The 20,259-nt window shown below is 40.3% G+C and overlaps 1 protein-coding gene across 1 annotated transcript; it reads left to right on the top strand.

Annotated features, from left to right (window-relative positions):
- Positions 1 to 18,673: 18,673 nt before the first annotated feature.
- Positions 18,674 to 19,971, top strand: LOC105920269 (cell wall protein DAN4). The gene is made up of 4 exons (XM_021312473.2): positions 18,674 to 18,767; positions 18,875 to 19,042; positions 19,138 to 19,254; positions 19,499 to 19,971. Exons 1-4 carry the CDS (start codon positions 18,743 to 18,745, stop codon positions 19,813 to 19,815), a joined length of 627 nt encoding a protein of 208 aa, XP_021168148.2. The 5' UTR covers positions 18,674 to 18,742; the 3' UTR covers positions 19,816 to 19,971.
- Positions 19,972 to 20,259: the final 288 nt, after the last annotated feature.

Raw genomic sequence — 20,259 nt, 5'->3', positions numbered from 1 at the left:
TGGATTGTTTATTTAATAAGAATTAAGCGGGACCCAAGTCGTTAGTTTTGCCCCTCGGCAATAGCTTAGTCAGCCAGGTCATCGGGAGCGAGAGAGAGGCTGACACATCGTAAAATATCCCGATGGCCAATCCACCCCAGGTATCCTGATAGCAGTTTAGAAATTCCATCTACAAGGCCAGAAACAAACAGTCACACAATAATGCAGCTTGAGCTGTTAAAAAATAAATTGACAGCATGGCAATCTTTACAACACAGCGAGTATATCTGTAGGGACAAGGCTTAAAGCCAGGTACGGTGGACGATCTTCTTCAGCTTTGGAGTTCCATGGGGATCATCTTGCCTGTTGGTTGTCCCACATGCCAATCATTGTGACATGCTCACCTTCTCTTTTCAAATCATCTGTCTTCTCCATACTACAAACAGTGTCTCTTATCCTTTAGATGTGGGTTCAGAGCGGATTCCTCTCCTGAGGAGCTAGCCTCTCCTTTGGTTGGGTGAGGCCATTCTGCATGTGAATTTAGATCTGAAGAATAGCAGTTGTAAAAGCATGGAATTTCTCCCTCACTAGCTTTGTATTGAGAAAGTTTCTTGGATGAAAGGTGAGACGTCCTAAACTACAGGAACTGAAATCGAGTCGTCGTTTTTGCTTTTTCAACCTTTTTCTGGATTTGGATGAGATGTTTCTTAATGGTGAAATGTTTCTAGCAAATATGAACCTGCTTCAAAATAACATTTGGCAAAGACCTTTTTTTAGCAGAATTATTTTACATGGTCACCCCAATGCAAAACTTGAGGATATAATGTTAAAGAGAATTCACAGATGTATGTTATATAGTTAAAGTTCAATTAACTATACCTCTATAACTCAGTAACTAAAAATAATACAATAAAAAAAGAAAACATCTTTTTGAATGAATTTGTAAAGTTACCCTTGATCTGATTCTTCTGATTAATATTTTTTTATAAAATGATAAAGAGTAAAAGGCAGAGATATATACCCCGTTTACACTACTCTTTTTAACCGTGCCGAGGCCAGTCTAAGCTCGGTAACTGAGATAACTTTTGAGTGTAAATGGATCGCAAGCTGAACCGAACCGTGCCAGACACAACCAGACCGCACTAAATCTAGTACCAGTTCAATAGGTGGGCTCGGCCCGGTTTTTCAGTGGCTCAGTTCTGTGATAACAAAGAACGCATGAGCAGACCGCGTCACCTCCTTACAGTCAGCTGACTAATTTTGCGGTTTCAGACATTCATAAAAATACTAGCTTCCCTACCGTGCCACACGGTTTCCGGTGATTATTCTGCTTAGCAGCGTGATGAACCTCAATGTCTGTCATTGTTTCCTGCGTATTTACGCCCTGATTAGACGTTCGTTTGTCTTATCCACTTCCCAAAAGCTGACTCCGTCAAGTAAATTCACCAAAGGTTGCCTTCTTCGCCTGACTCTCCTCAAAAAACAACCAAACATAACTTCCTGAATGTTACTGGCGCCGCCATTTTGATTTACTTTCGTCCCTCCTTCAAGCCTAGAGAGCAGTAGTACCGCAGATTGTCACTAGGAGGCGAAAAACTGACATAGCTTGATGTGTAAACGTTCGTCAGAACCGAGCTCGGCACGGTTAACCGATCCAAGCTCGGTCCGAGCTCGGCATGGATCGGACACTAGAAGCAGTGCTGGTGGTTGCTGCAGCTGTTTCTATCTGTGCTGCTGAAGTTGTTGCAGCAGTTGTAATTGGGACTGTGGTCATGGTGGTTGATGCTGTGGTTAACAGTCGTGGCACAATACACAAACTGGTTCTACAGCAGGTTGGCCCACTGGAGGTCACACCAATAGTCTCCATAAATGGTCATTTACGTAGGTTTTCAACAGCTATGCAGACGCTTAGCGTTAAGCATCTGAGTGCTGTATTTGAAGTCACTGGGTATACAAGAAGCATTGTATTAATATATACAAATCTCTTTTGAGTAAAGGAGTTTCTAAAAAACCTGGTAAACATGGCTTAGGGCATTATTTTAGGAAGGTTTATAGCAGGTGTCACCAACATGGGGCCAGTGGGCACAAATTAGCCCCCGAGGACCACACGTGGTGCCCACGAGCATAGACATTATATACGTAGACGCCCCATTGGACGCTGCCGGCCGCTAGGCTGACGTGCCTACAGGGCGGCCATCTTGGGTCAGACCACAGATCAGACAGCTGCTGTCAGAATGAATAGGAGGCATCTCAGATCTCAGATTTTAATCATATGTTCACAATACTCGTCATGACCTTTCAGTTAGATTACTCATATTTATTCAGAACCAAAACAATTTAAACTGAAGTCAAATTGGATGAGATATATACACGCAGTTATATATTTTGCAATTACATATTAATATAATAAACACCCAAATCATACACACATCTCTCTCTAATATATATATATATATATATATATATATATATATATATATATATATAGATAGATATATAGATATATATAGATATAGATATATAGATATATATATACAGATATATATTTCATACACTATTCATCGCAATGCCTTTTATCATAAATCGGCTCCAACAGGGTATCTTCCTACTTTATGTACATTTACAAATGTAAATGTACATGAAAAATGTAAATGTACATTTTATACCGTTACAAAAAACAGATACTCATCAGTGACCATCTGCCACTTTTTAAGAGTATGTGATGACAACAGCACTGATCTATTGTACATAAGTGCAAAACTATATACAGACAAGTGAGAGCAGATATTCCAATGGCAGCATTTAAAAATGACATAATACAAACCGCAATGTGGAAGAAAAGAAAAAAATCATCAAAAAACTAAATAATGCATCTTGGAATCAAAGAGATTACAAAATCATGGCAAAAAGAAAAAAAAACTCTTATTTTTTCCCCATAAATCATGTCTGTCCAGTAATTTAGGACCGTTTGTTTTGTTTTCATATGTATATATAACATATACTGTCATCTATATATATATATATATATATATATATATATATATATATATATATATATATATATATATATATATATATATACTCATAAAATCTTACTTATGGAAGGTAATTCCACAGGATGTAGTTCGTAGTGTCCTTTTACTTGCGCACCCAAACGTGTCGTCCACATCCCCCCCCCCCCCCCCCCCCCCCCCGCTCCGCGAGTCGGTCCGCCTCGCATAAGCAAATTCCTGCGGGAAACACTGTAGTGGCACACCTTTTATTGACAGTAAGCTGACAGGAAGAGGGGGAAAGACAGGCGGCAAAGCGCCGCGGGTCGGAGTCGATCCCGGGCCGACCGCATTGAGGACTAAAGGCCTCCTTATATGGTTCGCGCTAACCGCTCCGGGGACGCGTCCGCGTTGCGCGTCCGCGTTGCGCGTCCGCGTTGCGCGTCCGCGTTGCGCGTCCGCGTTGCGCGTCCGCGTTGCGCGTCCGCGTTGCGCGTCCGCGTTGCGCGTCCGCGTTGCGCGTCCGCGTTGCGCGTCCGCGTTGCGCGTCCGCGTTGCGCGTCCGCGTACGCACCCCGGAAAACAAAACTTGCCAAATCCGGTCGGGAGAAGGGAGAAAACATGGTTTCCACCAACAAAAGCCTTCAGAGGCGTTCTCTGATGTTCTTTTAATGAAACAATATTAGGTAGATTGGACAACACGGAAGAAATAGCAGCATCAATGCTAACGCTTGCTTCCTCGATGCGAGCCGCCATTGTTGTTGGAATCTCACGGTGGCTTCTCCACTACGTCACATCCATGAAACACCCGCCCTGCGTCCTGATTGGCCAGACCAAAAATTTGGTTGGGGAAATCACTTTCAATCAGCCGTGTCCCAGATGTATGTGAGTGGAGCTAGGCGGAGCGATACATGCAGCTGGCTGTTGTCAGGTTAGAACTTTGGCTCCTCTAGGTCAAAGGTTAGTACTGGTAGCCCTTCGTATGACACAACACCAATGAAGAAGCTCTCATTTTCAAAATGTTGGCGACCCCTGGTTTATAGTCTAGAAGTCATAGGAAGGTTGCAGCCAAAAAATGTTTACAAGCCACATAAGAGCAATGTGAAATATTTCTAAAAAAGAATCATGGTTTTAGCTTCATTTTTGGTTATGCAGATAATGGCTCGATGCTCTTTCAGGAGGAGTGAATGCTGCTTGTTAAGACTTAATGCAACCTGTTTGTTTTCCTTGAAGAGGAAACTTTTTGACCAACCTGTATAATCTGATTGAATTTGACTTTGGAAAGTTCCTTGAGATGACATGTGTCATGAATTGGCACTAAATAAATAAAATTTAATTGAATTAATTAGATCCACCGGTTGTACTAACGAGAGTCAACTCTGTTGACCTGTTCACATGCCTACATATACCTGCCTGAGTCATTCGCTCACTGCCAGAACATCTTATCTCACCTCATGTGTGCTGCTACCCGGACACTCCCAGTTTCTGGCTGCGCAGCCTTTTGGACTTGGAATTTCTGCTAGAGTTCAGCCCTCACTGATATACGTTTCCGGTGCCTGTAAGCGGCTCAGTTCTTCCCTGTTCTCTGAGTTCCAGGTTGCTTGCTCTGTTCTGGTGGGTCATCGGCCTTCTGCACCTGATCAGCTCCTGCCTTCATCACTCAGTCTAAGTCTGGTCCCCTGCTCATCCCGGCCTGTCTTCATCATCAGCCATTAATCAGCTGTCTAGTCTGGTTCTGCTTTCCTGCCTCGGCTGCCACAACTCATCCTCATAATAAACTTTTCTAAACTCTATGCTGTGTTCGGCTGATTATCGGGTTCTCCAGTTCAGTCGTCACACCTGCAGGATACTTCTTATGGTTCTGATGTTAAAATTCATGAAACCTAAAACACTTTAAATGCTGCACAGATGACCTCATTGAACGGGCGTGTTCCCATGTTTAAGACGTCAATGTTTAGTCAACAAATACTTTCTTAAGCCAAACATATAATTAGCATGACTGGCTGTGCACTGATACGCAGCACCGGCAAACAGGATTCAGAGGATTAGTAAGAAGTTTTGTATCTTCGTTGCTCACCTGACGTCTTAATTTATTTTTTTTAAGACATAAAACTGGAAACCAGCCCAGTGATCTTTAGAAGATCGAATAGTTCCTACAAACCTAAGAGTTTTGTATTATGTTTATGATAAAGGATGAACCATGTCAAAATGTGTCATGCTCTGATAAGGCAGAGAACCTGATATTCAAGCCAGACAGGGTGTTGCGTTTTAGAAGGTTTATTTATGAAACAGAAACCCCTGATGCAGGCAGTTTGTTGACAGCTCTAGGCAGGATCCATGGTTCGTTGCCTGACAGATCCCAAGGGCTTGGCAAGGTTCACGGTCAATAACAGCTTCCTTTGTTTATCGTTCCGCAGAGCTCCACACTCTGTCTCGGGTTGCTCCACCGGAGATGTATTTCAGAAAAGGGGCCTTAACAAAAATCCTTTACTGACATGTTACTTCAACCACTCACATCAAAACCAACCTGTGATGCTGACGAGAGCGATGCAGGGAAAACCAAAATAGAAGAGCTGCCATCATGGATATAGCGTGAATTCGGTAAACGACTGATGTCGGTGTTCTTTTAAAGAATTACCCGTATTTTTCAGACCATAAGGCGCACCAGATTATAAGGCGCAAATAAATATGCTTGCAAAAAAATATTCTTCTGGTTCAATGAACAGTCTAATGTTAAAGCAGTGCTGCCACGGGCGGATGACCCGGAGTTTAAATTAAAGGTGTACTCCTGGTTTAAAATCATTAAGTGTCTGCGCCACTTAGAGCAGGTTGCAGATTATGATAAAGTTTCCCCTGCTATTGATCGTATGTGTCATGAACTATTTGACTTCATTTGACTGGCTCATATTACAGAGCAGACACAAGACTTTATAAGAGGAAATACCAAAAACTCACACCACCATGATTATCCTCAAACAACATTATGAGGATGTTATTGCTGCTGAAAGCAGTTATTTATCTAACTTCTCACAAGTTGATTTGTTAACTCCCTTTCTTACTGCTACCAAGTGGGCAAAAAGAAGTTTGGGTAAACGTTTAATAGACGAAACTATGGAGTGGGCTCAACTCAGATTTGTCGCCTGCTCTTCAGAGGAGGACCCAGGGGTTACTGTTCAGGGCTCCACGAAGGTTATGACTGTGGAACTAATTGATCCATCATCCGCCCCCATTTCGTCCACCTCCAGCGGTTCTTCTTCCTCTTGCAGCACTGACACTCAGACTTCAAACAAGGACATGGTGGTTACGTATGAGACCTTGATACCGGTCTCACTGGACCACAGATCTGTATCAGTCAGCACTACGATGGCCCCTGTTAAATTTCAGCTGTTTCTCGACGGATCCTCTTCCTCGCAGGGAGGAAGACTCTCCTCTGAGCTGGGGATTTTGCAGTCCAGTGATTTACACTGGGTCCTACTAGTTTCTGCTCCAACCTCACACACACAGTGAACCCCGACAGCAGAATGATCCACTCTTCGCCAGAGACATCATCAATGAGAGTGATTCCGTCTATGAGCGACAAGGCTCCCCAAACCAACGGCCGCTTGAGGAGGAACTTCTCCAAAAGGTAAAAAAGGTGAGGATCACCAAGCGCAGAAGATGATAGGGTTTCTCCTTGGGACCTCCTCTGCCCCACGATGTCCGTCACGGGGTAACCAGCATTTATCTTCCTCCTTTAGGGACCCCAATTAGCAGGTAACAACACCCGCTGTACATCTGAGAACTGATCACAAAATTAATGTTTGGTCTCTAGCCCTTAATAAGAAATTTGTTATTGTGGGGGACTCTAATGCCAGATAAAGGGTAACAAAAAGCCTGAACTGCAAATAGACAGTTATCCGGGTACCAAGTGGAAACACATGTGTCATCTCTTCCAGAGGGCACCAAGTTTGGGATCAACTGCAGGTTTCACCATAGTAATCATGGATAAGGAGCAATATATTTGGGAGGGACACAAACAATTGTTTGACCCTGTTTACTACATGGTGCTTAATACTCCAATTTGCTCCGTTGAAATAATGTTGGAGGATTTATACCAGCAGAGATTTATACCAGCAGAGATTTAGCTCTGCGAAAATGTAATATGGATCCAAACAATAACTGACTTCCAAGATTTATTGAATAAGGAAACGGTGAAGTGATCAAGTTCCAGCACTTTTATCCTGCTGGAGTCTGCATCTGCCCTGCTTCTGCCCAGCCTTTGTTATCACGTCTCTACCAATACCTGACCGCAGCCTTGCCGTGAGACAAAACAAAAACAGTCTATCTTAGACAATCATTATCCCGCACAGTACCTCCGCAAACATTGACCTTGGCAGTCAGCGGACAGTGGGGCAGCCGCTCTCATGTCTCCAGTGCTCACATGTCCGAAGTAGCATCAGATCATAGTGACTGTAGGATGATATTCCAATAACGGAAACAAAGGGATTATCTCAGGGGTTCAGCAGAACCTAGGCCTAGGAGGTTTTACCTTCTTCCGGAAATCCACAAGGACTCTTCTGTCTGGAGTAAACCTTTTGAGATCCCACCAGGTTGGCCCATCTCAGATTGTGGCAGTAAGACCTACGGAACGGCGGACGTTATTGACTTTTATCTTAATTCTCTTTCCACCCAGCATGATAGTTATATTAAGGACACTTATAATTTTGTGAGCATTATTAAATCAATCACTATACCCCCCAACACATTTCTATTTTCCACAGTCATTGAGTCTTTACACAAACATTGATATCCACGAGGGCATTACATGCATTCAAAAGGCTGTTTTACATTACCCGAATCCAAGCTGGCAGGACCAACAGATCCTTAAGTTGTTGGAAAGTAATTTGTGGAGAAGCAATTTTTTATTTTGTGGCAAATATTTTTTTGATAATTAAAGACACGGCCATGGGCAAAACATTTGCACTGACGTACGCAAATGGTTTTATGTCCCAATAGGAGACCGAAGCTCTCAATGAATGTAACTTGAAGCCTGCTTACTTTAGGTACCTTGGTGACATTTGTGGTATCTTGGCCCATTCTGAGCAGGATTTTGGGACCTTTGTGGAGACCCTCAATGCTAATAACCCCTCCATTAAACTGAAATTTGTTTTGGACCAGAAATCCATTGATTTTCTGGATAGCACCACTTACAAGGTTCCTAACTTTGAGTCGACCAATACATTGGATATTAGAGTTTTTTTTCAAACCCACGGATATACACACTGCTTTTCAAGACCAGCTTCCACCCGAAACACACTTATGCCGGTCTTATTCAATCGCAGCTGCCTTTTATCAAGACTTACTCCACTGCTGCGGGTTCCTTGATATTTCATATTAAGAACTTTTTTGCTGACTTCCAGCTGGACTCAGGAATCCTCCATCATTTTAAAATTATTGCTGAGTATAAGAGGAATGAAAATTTGAAGGACATTTTGGTACCAGCATAGATCCAGTCCTGCCCTGCTACACACCCTTCAGAAAATGGGTGTTTTTCCAACAACTGAAGCTGGTAAAGAATAAATATAACCACAATGTTTTTCGTACGGATTATTCAGGTAACCCCAACAGCTACAACTGTGTTTATTTAGTTATTTGTAATGTGTGCCAAGCTTATTATGTGGGGGAAACCCAAAATACAGTTTTAACCAGATTTGCACAGCATGCATTCAATGTTCTGAGGGAAAAGAAGACCCAGCCTTTGTTTGTGAAACATTTTATTACGCATGGATCGGATACTGTGAGAGTTTTGGTTTTAGAAAGTAACATACATTGGTCGGCTGCTCAGAGAAAGAGGGCAGAAAGAATATGGATTTCTCGTTTGTAGACCGGGGCCACTTTAGGTCTAAATAAGCATTGAGTTTATTTTGGCTACAGGCAGCGAGGCCATCCTTTTTTTTTGTAAACCCTAACCGGGCTATTGCCCCTTGGCCAAGTTTACCTTTTGCAGATCCTTTCGCTTGTTCTTGCCTGAGGGGTGTCCCTGTCTCTCCTTGGGATCATATTTATGGTCTTAATGTTATATTTGTTTGTGTATATGTACATTTTCTGTTGTATTTTCCTCATCGTAAGTAAGTGACTTTATGCCAAAACCTAATGCATTAATTTCGCACATGTTATGGCCTCACCCAGCCATTTCCCTAACTCAAACCTTAAACCCTACACCTAAACCCAACCCTGACCCTAACACTCTAGTTGTAACATGAGATGTAGTCTACAACAGGAGCATGCACAGGTGTTGTAGGGAGGTCATACAGGCGTGTGGAGGTGACACGTGCTATTGAGCCTCATTTCAAATAGTTTATGGGACATTATATCACACTTGGATGCACCTGTAGTGTATTTTTCTACTTCAATTGTGAGTGTGGCTCCAAATCCAGACATTCATGGGTTAATAAATTTGATTTCCATTGATCATTTTTGTGTGACTTTGTTGTCAGCTCATTCAACTATGTAAAGTATTTAATAAGAATATTTTATTCATTCAAATCTAGAATATTTTTTGAGCAGCGTATGTATATAGGCAGAATGGATCAAATATGGACAGGAAGAAAACAGGTTGATCTAACTAATTATATATATACTGCATGTATATATATATATATATATATATATATATATATATATATATATATATATATATATATATATATATATATATATATATATATATTGCAATACAGACATGCACTTTCCAAGTTCAGCTTCCCACTAATGGTGAATCTAAGGACTGCTACATGGAGCTGGCACTAGAGATAAAAAGTTGAAAATTTTTAACCAACTAAAAAGGTTAAAGGCAGATATTGTCTTACTGCAAGGAATTCATAAATCAGCTACAACTGTAAAATATCCTAACTCACCTGAGTTCCCGAATATGTTTTCCGCCTGCTATACCTCTAGACAAAGAGGAGTACCAATTTTAATCCACAAAACATTAGTTTTACAATATTAGACATAATTATAGATCCTGAGGATAGATTCATAATAATAGAAATACTTAGTTATAACCAAAAGTTATGTATTGTCAGTATATATGGCCCAAATGTTGATGACCACTCATTCTTTCACAAACTACTCCAATTTCAAACACCTGGATTGCTCTCTGTTTATTTGGGGAGACCTCAGCTTTGGTCTTAATGAAGAAATAGACAGGTTGAATACAACAGGGACTCAGCGCAGTTGGCAATCATTAAATGTAGTCAAACAATGCATAAGTGATTATAGATGCATGGCATCAAATGTCCATCATTCCTACTCTTGTTTGGACTATTTCTTAATCAGCAGCTCGCTGCTGTCTGACATTTCAGATGCTGTAATTAATCCTATTGCTGTCAGTGATCATGCTCCTGTTTCTTTAATCCTTGTCGGAGCCATAAATGTATTATATTTCTTCGTTATATGGTGTATGGAGGCTGGTCCACAGCAACCATACACCTGTGTGGAGACATAATACATCATTGCTTAAGGATGAAGAATTTATCAAATATTTTATAGAACAGTGGACTTCATACTTGGAATACAATGATTTACCTGGGACATCATCATCTATCCTATGGGAGGCAGGGAAAGCAGTGATGAGAGGTGAAATAATTTCATTATCATCTCATAAATAGAAGATAGAAAACAAAAAGATTCAAGAATTAGAAGAGAAATCAAATTACTAGAAATCTCCCTGGATGAGGGAAAACTAGGTAAAATCCATACAGCTAAATTAGAACTAAACAAATATATTGAAAAGCAAAATCAATTTTTAACACAAAGACTTCGAATGGAAAACTTTCGAAGAATAACGAAAAAAAACAAAACAATATTTGCTGTTACAGACTCAACTGGGAATACATCATATGATCCTGAAAGTATAAACAACACCTTCTAATATTTCTACAAAGCTTTGTACAAATTGCAGATAAACCCATCAGATAATGACATTAACCAATTCCTGAATAAAATAACACTTCCTAAATTATTAGATAATCAAACAATGACCCTGGATTGACCGCTGACAACAGTTGAAATTCAGGAAGCTGTGAACAGCATGCCCAACAAAAAGGCCCCGGGTCCAGATGGATTTCCAGCAAAGTTTTATAAAGAATTTCTGGAATATTCTGGAACCAATGTTCCACAAAATGTTGCAGGAAACTCAGTAAAATGGCAGATTCTCAGTAAATATGAATTCTGCCAACATTAGTCTCTGGCTTAAGCCAGGAAAATATTATGTTTACTTCCAGCTATCACGCCATATCCCTTATTGATATTGATATTAAAATAATCTGTAAAGCTCTTGCAAAGCGATTAGATAAAGTTACTCCTTTCATAATACACCCTGATCAAACTGGTTTCATAAAAGGAAGGCAGTCGTCCATAAATGTATGCAGATTACTTAATTTAATAGATTATTCCTATAGTAAAAACATTGAATCCAATATATTGTCATATGCAGAAAAATCATTTGATATAATTAATCGGAAATTTTTATTTGCTACTCTACATAAATTTGGTTGTGGAACTCTTTTATTAAGATAAGATAAGCTTTATTGATCTCACATTATTTAGTTACAAATTTTACACAATTTCCCAACAGCATGTGTCATGATAAAATACCAAAACATCTTTCAGCTTCTGTCTCCAGAGGGGCCCCAGGCAAGGATGCCCACTTTCCCCCTCATTGTTTGCCATTTTTGTTGAACTACTAGCAGCAACAGTTAAACCAACTGATTATATTAAGGGTATAAAATGCATGAAAATAGAGCATAAAATTAGTCTTCATGCAGATGATGTATTACTTTATCTCCAGCACTCAAACACCTCTCTCTTTCAAATAGTTAGATAACTATAATTTTTTCTAAAGGTTTCAGATGATTCTATAAATTGGTCAAAATCTACTGTACTGCCAATTAACTGCTCTTTACAGAAGCCCCTAGATTTGCAACTACAGTCAGGGAGTATTAAATATTCGGGTTGTACTGTGTCGCATAAATTGGTGGATTTAATAATTAAACTTACCATATCCCTCTTTTAAAAAAGATAGAAGAGAATCTTGATGGATGGAAATCTCTACCAATTTCACTCTTGGGAAGGGGTACTTCAATTAAAAAGATTGTTTTACCTAGAATTAATTACTTATTCTGAATTATCCCAAATAAACCAACATAAGACTGGTTTTGTCTCTGGACCCCTCTGTCAGATGTAGGAAGGGACCTGCCCAAGCTTGCACTGTGAATATGAATCAGTGCCGCATGTAATGTGCTACAGGGAGCCGGTGCAGAGACTTTAATACAGGAGTAATATTGGCTCTTCTGTTAGTGTCCATCCGGATTTTCACAGCAGCAGTGGCGCCTCTAGAAATACTTCATAGGGGTGGCCAGATGGAGCCACTTAAACTCTTGGGGTGGCACTGAAACTAAAAGCTGTAATTTCAGGATTTTATTCTACTGTTGTAGTAAAGCTGCATGTAGAAAACAAGCAGAATCAGAAAGACTTAAGTAAACCCCTACTAATATCTTATGGTTTTTAATGGTTTTCTGAAATGTTAATGTTCCTAATGATCTAATGTGCATAGCCCAATAATAGCACAGTTAACATTTTGAGTTGAACAACAATACATTTTTATTGTGTAATTACATTAGGAATAAGGTGTAAATTTTTTCATTTATTGGAAAACAAAACAGTTACTAAGGGAAGTAGATACTGGCAGATACAAATAAAAGTGCGATAGAAGCCAAGGAAGAGCGTCTGTCTTGCTGGCTGTGCGTGATAGAATGAAATGCTAAACTGACGCTACTACGATAGACACTGGCCAGTGGGGTGGCCAGGACATGGCACAGGGGGTCCATGGCCCACCCCTGGCCACCCCCTGGAGGCGCCCCTGCACAGAAGGGTTTGTTTTGATTTTACCAGCTGAAGATAGGCCAGCTCCTTTTTGTTTAGGCAGGGAAACAGACTATTAAAGCACTCTAAACAATATGAAACAAAAGCATCAATTACCATCTTTAGCTTATTTATTTACCATTGTTTATCGTTTAGAGATGTTGCACAACTGGAGGAAGCAGGTCTTTAGTAAATGTTTTAATGGTGTTCTAGATATGGCTATTCAAAAATTACTCCTAGATTTCTCAAGGAAGAATTGCTCCCAGGCCATGATTTCCTAGGTGCTGTTTAACGCCAGGAATTCAATTCAATTCAATTCAATTTTATTTATATATCGCCAAATCATTAAACATGTCATCTCAAGGCACTTTACAAAATCAAGTTCAATCATATTATACAGATTGGGTCAGATTATACAGATTGGTCAAAAAAATGTCCTATATTGTCATGATTTGTCTTTGGATGAACCCGGACACAGCACGCACACACAGAGCTTGTTCTTGAAGTGAGTTTTATTGTACAGAATGATGGGTGAAATGACGAGAGGAACCAGAGTCTTTATGGACGGAGGTGAAGGGTGCGGAAGCTGGCTAGCAGGAGGAGCACGGGGAGACTGACCCGGAGGAGACTCGGGAGCGGAGGACTTGAGAGCGTTGAGCCGAGTTGCTGGACTGGAGAACGTTGAACTGAGTTGCTGGACTGGAGAACGTTGAGCTGATTTGCTGGACTGGAGAACGTTGAGCTGATTTGCTGGACTGGAGAACGTTGAACTGAGTTGCTGGACTGGAGAACGTTGAGGCTGCCGTAGATTTCACCGTGCAGCCGAGAGGATTCTTGGAGGTGCAGATAGGCGTGGGCGCAGGAACTCTGGCAACCAGACGTGGGAAAATCTCTGGTTGCTTGTAGATTTCACCGTGCAGCCGAGAGGATTCTTGGAGGTGCAGATAGGCGCGGGCGCAGGAACTCTGGCAACCAGACGTGGGAAAATCTCTGGTTGCTGAAGATTTCACCGTGCAGCCGAGAGGATTCTTGGAGGTGCGGGCGCAGGAACTCTGGCAACCAGACGTGGGAAGATCTCTGGACAGAGGCGCAGCAGAGGATGAAAACAGGCTGAGACTGAACGGGAGTGAACACTACGGGCCGGCAACGAGAGCAGAAAGAGGTATGTTTATATAAAGGTGGAACCAGGTGGAAGCAGTTGCGAGTTAATTGCAGCCTGCCAGGTGAAACCCATCAGGCTGCGCAGGAACAAGAGAGAGAGGGAGAGAGGCTCAGCATGCAGCCCTCGCGCTGCATCCTGACATATATAAGGAAACCAGTTGATTGCATCAAAGTCCCGACAAGCAGCATTCACTCCTGGGGAACCGTAGAGCCACAGGGAGAGTCGTCTGCATTGTACATGGCTTTGCTGCAATCCCTCATACTGAGCAAGCGTGAAGCGACAGTGGGAAGAAAAACTCCCCATTAACGGGAAGGAAAACCTCCGGCAGAACCGGGCTCAGTATGAACGGTCATCTGCCTCGACCGACTGGGGTTACAGAAGACAGAGCAGAGACACAACAAGAGAAACAAAAAGCACAGAAGCACACATTGATCTAGTAATCTGTTCTACATTAGATGGTAGTAGCGGGTGAGCCGTCTTCTCTGGATGATGTCACAGTTAACAGAACGCCAGACCAGGTGTACCTACTATGAAGAAAAAGAGAGAGAGCAAAAAGTTAAAAGCTGAAATGATGACAGTCATTTCAATGTAATACAATGCAAAACTGGAGAACAGTAGAAATCAGTAGAGTGAGAAAATTAGACCCTGATGTCCTCCAGCAGCCTAGGCCTATCACAGCACAACTATAGAGATAGCTCAGGGTAACATGAGCCACTCTAACTAGAAGCTTTGTCAAAAAGGAAAGTTTTAAGATTAGTCTTAAAAATAGATAGGGTGTCTGCCTCATGGACCAAAACTGGGAGTTGGTTCCACAGGAGAGGAGCCTGATAGCTAAAGGATCTGCCTCCCATTCTACTTTTAGAGACTCTAGGAACCAGCAGCAGACCTGCAGTCTGAGAGCGAAGTGCTCTGTTAGGAACATACGGGGTAATCAGAGCTCTGATATATGATGGAGCTTGATTATTAAGGGCTTTATACGTTATAAGGAGAATTTTAAAGTCTATTCTTGATTTAACAGGAAGCCAATGAAGGGAAGCTAAAATTGGAGAAATATGATCCCTCTTGTTGATTTTCATCAGAACTCTTGCCGCAGCATTTTGAATCAGCTGAAGACTTCGAACTGCATTTTGTGGACTTCCTGATAGTAAAGAATTACAATAGTCCAGCCTTGAAGTAACAAATGCATAATAATACCATCCGAGGCAATAGTGTCATTTTATAGAGCTTAGTTGTTGACAACTATCACTGAGCTGTTGCTTTATATGTGAAAGGCAGCTGGTTCTCTCTGAAACAATCCACCCTTCAATAACTATTTCATTGAATTAAAAATTGTATAACACAAAACTGCCCTTTAAATGAGTAATAAGTCTAGATTAGGTTTGTTCCAAGGTTTGCACAGCAAAGTCCTGTCTCTGACTGCACATATTCTCAGAAAAAGAATATTTAAAGACTAAATGTTAACTTAATTGAGTAAACACAATTTAGCAGTCTCACAGTCGTTTCACCCAGAACAATGTCTTGCAGTCCCAGGCTTGTACTGCCTCTATCCTTGTATGGTTGTCTTTCCTTTTTTCATTATTTCTGGGAAGGTTCCTCATGTTGCATTATCTCTTGTTACTAAATGGCTGCCTCCCTCTGCTGGTGTCTTTGATGAAGAGCCTTCAAAGTTCACCTGTCCAAACATGTTTAGATTCAGTATGATTGGACTGTATCGCCTACCCACAAGCTGCAAGCAATGAGGGTTGAGTGGGAGTTTTCAAGGCTGGGTCTTTGTTGTAATCTAGTTCACAGGTTCCCAACCCTGGTCCCCAGGTACTCCTCTCCTGCATGTCTTAGACGTGTCACTGTTCTTGCTCTACTGATTCAAATGATTGCATGATGCAACGCTACAGCTGGAGTACCCAGCTGTCTCAGTGGTGCCGGTTGTAGTCAGGATCCATGCCATGTGAAGGTCGGACTTGCTTTGGCTTGGATGGACATTAGCCTTCATGAATATCACATCATTGATGTAGTTACTGATTAACACCTTGCCAACTTTTCCACTGTGGAGGTACTGATAAGTCTTTTGACCTTTGAAGTTGTGCACTGTAGACCAATCTGCACAAATTAGTAAAAAATACATTATATTTGGCTACCTCTTCATATCATCCACTCAACAATAGTTTGAGGGTGTGGCACTGATGGGCCACTTCGATTGCTTAGCGAATTTTGGAAATGTTGCTGCTACATTGTTTACCAATTTCGACAAGCTAATGGTAGCTGGCCCAGGGAAACGATGAAACGGAAGTGCTGCACACCAACCGGAAGTTGGACACATATTTAACCCTAACCCCAGACCACATTGCTGCCAGGCTTCAAATGTGTCATGTGATAGTAAAGTATCACCTAGAAAAAAAATATATAAATCTTTGAACAACAGATTTTTATTGTTAGATTTCTTTATGTCATATTTTAATATTGCAGAGCTCTTGTAATGATCAGAGGAAGGGGACCCAGAATTCAGCCAGACCAGCAGAGGTTCAGATCAGGTTCTTTTATTAGCAAAAAGCAAAACGGGGGGAAAAAACCAAAAACACCGTCAAACCAAAAGACGGCACAAAAATAAACAGACTAACGGGGCAGGTAAGGCAGGAACAGACAGAACAGCTCAGGTTTCTGGAGACAAGGGGGTCAAAAAATCCAAAAGCAAACCATACAGAGACTTGCAGGAGGAGACTCACCCATACTCAACAAGACGACCTGGCACTGATGTCTGGTCTCGACTGTTTATATGGAGGAGGAGGCAGGTGAAACCGGTCAGAGATGATTGCAACAGGGGTGGAGTAAGGCAGGTGTGCAGAGTGGGTATTTAGATCAGACATCAGTGCAGAGGCTCAAAACAAGAAATAAATCAAAAACCAAAGCTAAAAAGCTGACAGGACAAGTGGACAGAAACTACACCAAACTTACTAAGAAACAAAATCACTCTAAAGTAAAAACCTAAAAACAGAAAATAAAGCTTAGACTAAAACAGATGACAAAACCGGATAAACTAACAGTAAATAAAAACCCAGACAGGACAAAAACTCAAAGCAAGCAGAGAACCTAAAGCAGGAGAGTAAAATGACTCAAAAATAAAACCAGAACAGAAACCAGAATATTACAGCTTTGGCTTTGACATTAATGGTTTTTCATCCATTTGTTGTTGTTTCGTGTTTTTCAGCACTAACACCCCAAGATCATGACAGGTCAACAAGTTTAAGAACCATTTGATGATGCTGATTCAGATTTGTCCATTGATTATTAAGAAAGGTATTAATCTTTCTTAATTCCGTGTTTACCAGAGGTATTAATAATTTTGGTTCAACAAAGACAGTTTTATGATTGGAGGAAACTTTCTGAAAAAAGTTACATCCTTAATAAAATCAGCCGACTGGTTTCTTGTCAAGTAACAAGGCAAGCGCCTCATCTAAAACAATGGAAAGAAAGACAACACATGTTTAGGACTTATTTTTGGAAAGTCTGTTTTGTTGGAGCTGCTTGTGAACAAGTTAATGATATGTTTCATTGTAGTGAATGACCTTTTTCAAATACAGACTGACATAAGGTGTGTTAAGGTGTGTTGACTTGTTTTCAGGATGCTTTGACTGCTGAAAAGATCAGTTTTTGGGTTGTGGCCCAAACAAAATAGAAACACACCTTTCCATTGAGGTCATCTGTGCAGTATATAAAGTGTAGCGCAGCTCTGGGCTTTTAGAATCAGAATTCAGGAGAACTAGCCTACAGGATCCACCTGAACATCACAATGAAGCTGGTCTTTTCTCTCACTCTTATCTGGGTACTCTACAGCACAGGTAACATTTGTGATTTTTATTTATTTGTAAAGTTAGAAAACCATGAAATTGGATATTAAATCCTTTTTTCAGCTGTAGCTGTTAACTGTTCAATTAAAAGTCAAAAGAGTTTCGGGATTTTTCAAATCATTGTAGTTTTTTTTAAATAGATACTTTAGGTTTTAGGTCCAAATAAATAAAAAAAATTCACCAGCAGACTCTTGTCAATGTTTTGTAGATTGTCATAGAAGTCAAGATTGTTATGTCATCTAATCCGGCTATCTACAATTTTCTAGTCAAAACTGATTATCTAAATGTCACTGATCCCTGTTTTATCCCAGTTATCATAAATGATGCAAGTTTTATCTTCAAACATGCTAAGCTTTCTCTTTCCAAGAAACATTTTATCCCATCAAACGGTGGTGTTACAAATTAATTTAGTCTGGAGGTTAATTTTTATTGTATTTTTTACACTTTTCCTTTAGTTACTTTTTCTTTATTCTGTCAACTGGGAACACATTTTTCTGTGGTTTATTTTGACCTACTTGAAATATTTGTAATAGTCCACTATTTACTATCTATAACTCTGCAATTATTTTAATGAAAATTAATTTTTAAAGGAACAATAAACATTCTATGAAATATTGGGTAATTAACAAACTTACCTACAGTGTCAAACAATTTAAACTGTCTTTTCATTAAAAAATTTATTGTCATGAACAATCTAATCAGTGTTAGATTTTTAAGGCCCATAACGTTTTGCTGGTTCTACATGTTTGAAACAATTATGTTTAATTTATTTATTTCTCCTGGTTGCAGCTGGAGCCCTGCAGTGTCTCACCTGCACAGATCAGTCTTGTTCTAACACAGCATCACTAACATGTAGCTCAGAGACGATGTGCATAACGGCTAACATCAAAGGTATTGTTCTGCTTACGCTCATTTTACTTCATGTTTGAGTCCACTGTATGCACTGAGATTGTTTGTGCTTTCTGTCAACACCAATAAACTGTTATTTCACTTTACAGCAACCCAAGGTGGAGCTTCAGGAACACAAATTTTCAAAGCCTGTGCATCATCCTCATTGTGTCCGGCCACAGGCAGTGCGACATTTTCAGTCAACTTGGGTTCCCAAAGCGCACTTGCTTCTGCTCAGTGCTGCAACACTGATGACTGCAACTCACAAACTCTGCCTTGTGAGTTTTAAATAAATCAGATCCTCCATTTTTTATTTAGTATTTAGTTGTTTTTTTTTACGGTGATTCTCTTCAATTGTGTTTTTTTTTTTTAGCCCCTCCTGCTCAGACACCTAACTCCCTTCAGTGCATCGTTTGTGATCCCACCACTTCACAGTGCGCCACCCCAATAACATGTTCAGGAGAAGAGAGCAACTGCATCACAGCAACTGGTAGGTTTAGCAAATTATAGACATATTCCAAGTGTATTTGTCTATCAATCAGAGCAGGATCAAAGCAAAAATTCATGCTAAATCTTGTAAACATTTATTGCATGACAGATTTAACTGTGAAACAACAAATCTTAACTTCATACATAAAGCACAAAAAGGCATTAGACATGTCATGTTGAATTTGTAATATCCAAAAAAAAAAAGGACACACTTTGCAACAATCCTCTGATTTTTATGTTTACAGTCAAGACCGGAGACACAACAATTCCAGTACTGGGCTGTGCAACCCCAAACACATGTGCAGCTGCTTCAAGTCTGGGTAGTTTACCTTTCATGCAGAGTGTTGGTTCAGTCACCAGCGGACCCACCTGCTGTACAACAAGTTTGTGCAATGATCCAAGAACGACAACTACTACTACAACCACCACCACCACAACTACACCGACCCCTACAACTACTACAACCACCACAACTACACCGACCCCTACAACAAGTGACGCATCTAGCTTCAGGCTTGACCTTCTTCACCTGCTGCTTGGATTTTTTATCTTTGTCATTTAACTGGTTAAAGAGAGATCAGATATGTCATATCTGTGCAAGATTTAGAAGATTATTTAAACACTTTCCATTTGGAATTGAGGAAAATTAAAAAGAGGGTGTAACTTTACTTTACATGTATGTGGCTGAATTGTATTTAAGGATTAATTTTATTTTCTCTAACAGTGGATGGAAATACATTATTGATTTATCCTTACAATTCTTTGTTTTTATTCTGTCTTTTCAATGTCTCATATAATAAAGGAATCTTAATAAATCTTAAATGGGAATATGAATTTGTTTGGTATTTCAATATTTATGCACTGGCTCACATTTAAACCTCTGTTATTCAAGTTTTACTTTCTTATTAATTTAATAAAATTTGATAGCGATCTCTTTTGTGGGGTCTTCTGCAGTTTTAATCTTATTATATACAGTGGCTTTGAAAAGTATTGATGCCCCTTGAAC

The sequence above is a fragment of the Fundulus heteroclitus genome, chromosome 11 (genome assembly GCF_011125445.2).
Source record: "Fundulus heteroclitus isolate FHET01 chromosome 11, MU-UCD_Fhet_4.1, whole genome shotgun sequence".
In the NCBI taxonomy this organism is placed as follows: domain Eukaryota; kingdom Metazoa; phylum Chordata; class Actinopteri; order Cyprinodontiformes; family Fundulidae; genus Fundulus; species Fundulus heteroclitus.
The sequence above is the reverse complement of the archived record's forward strand: the minus strand, read 5'-3'. Positions and strand labels throughout refer to the sequence as shown.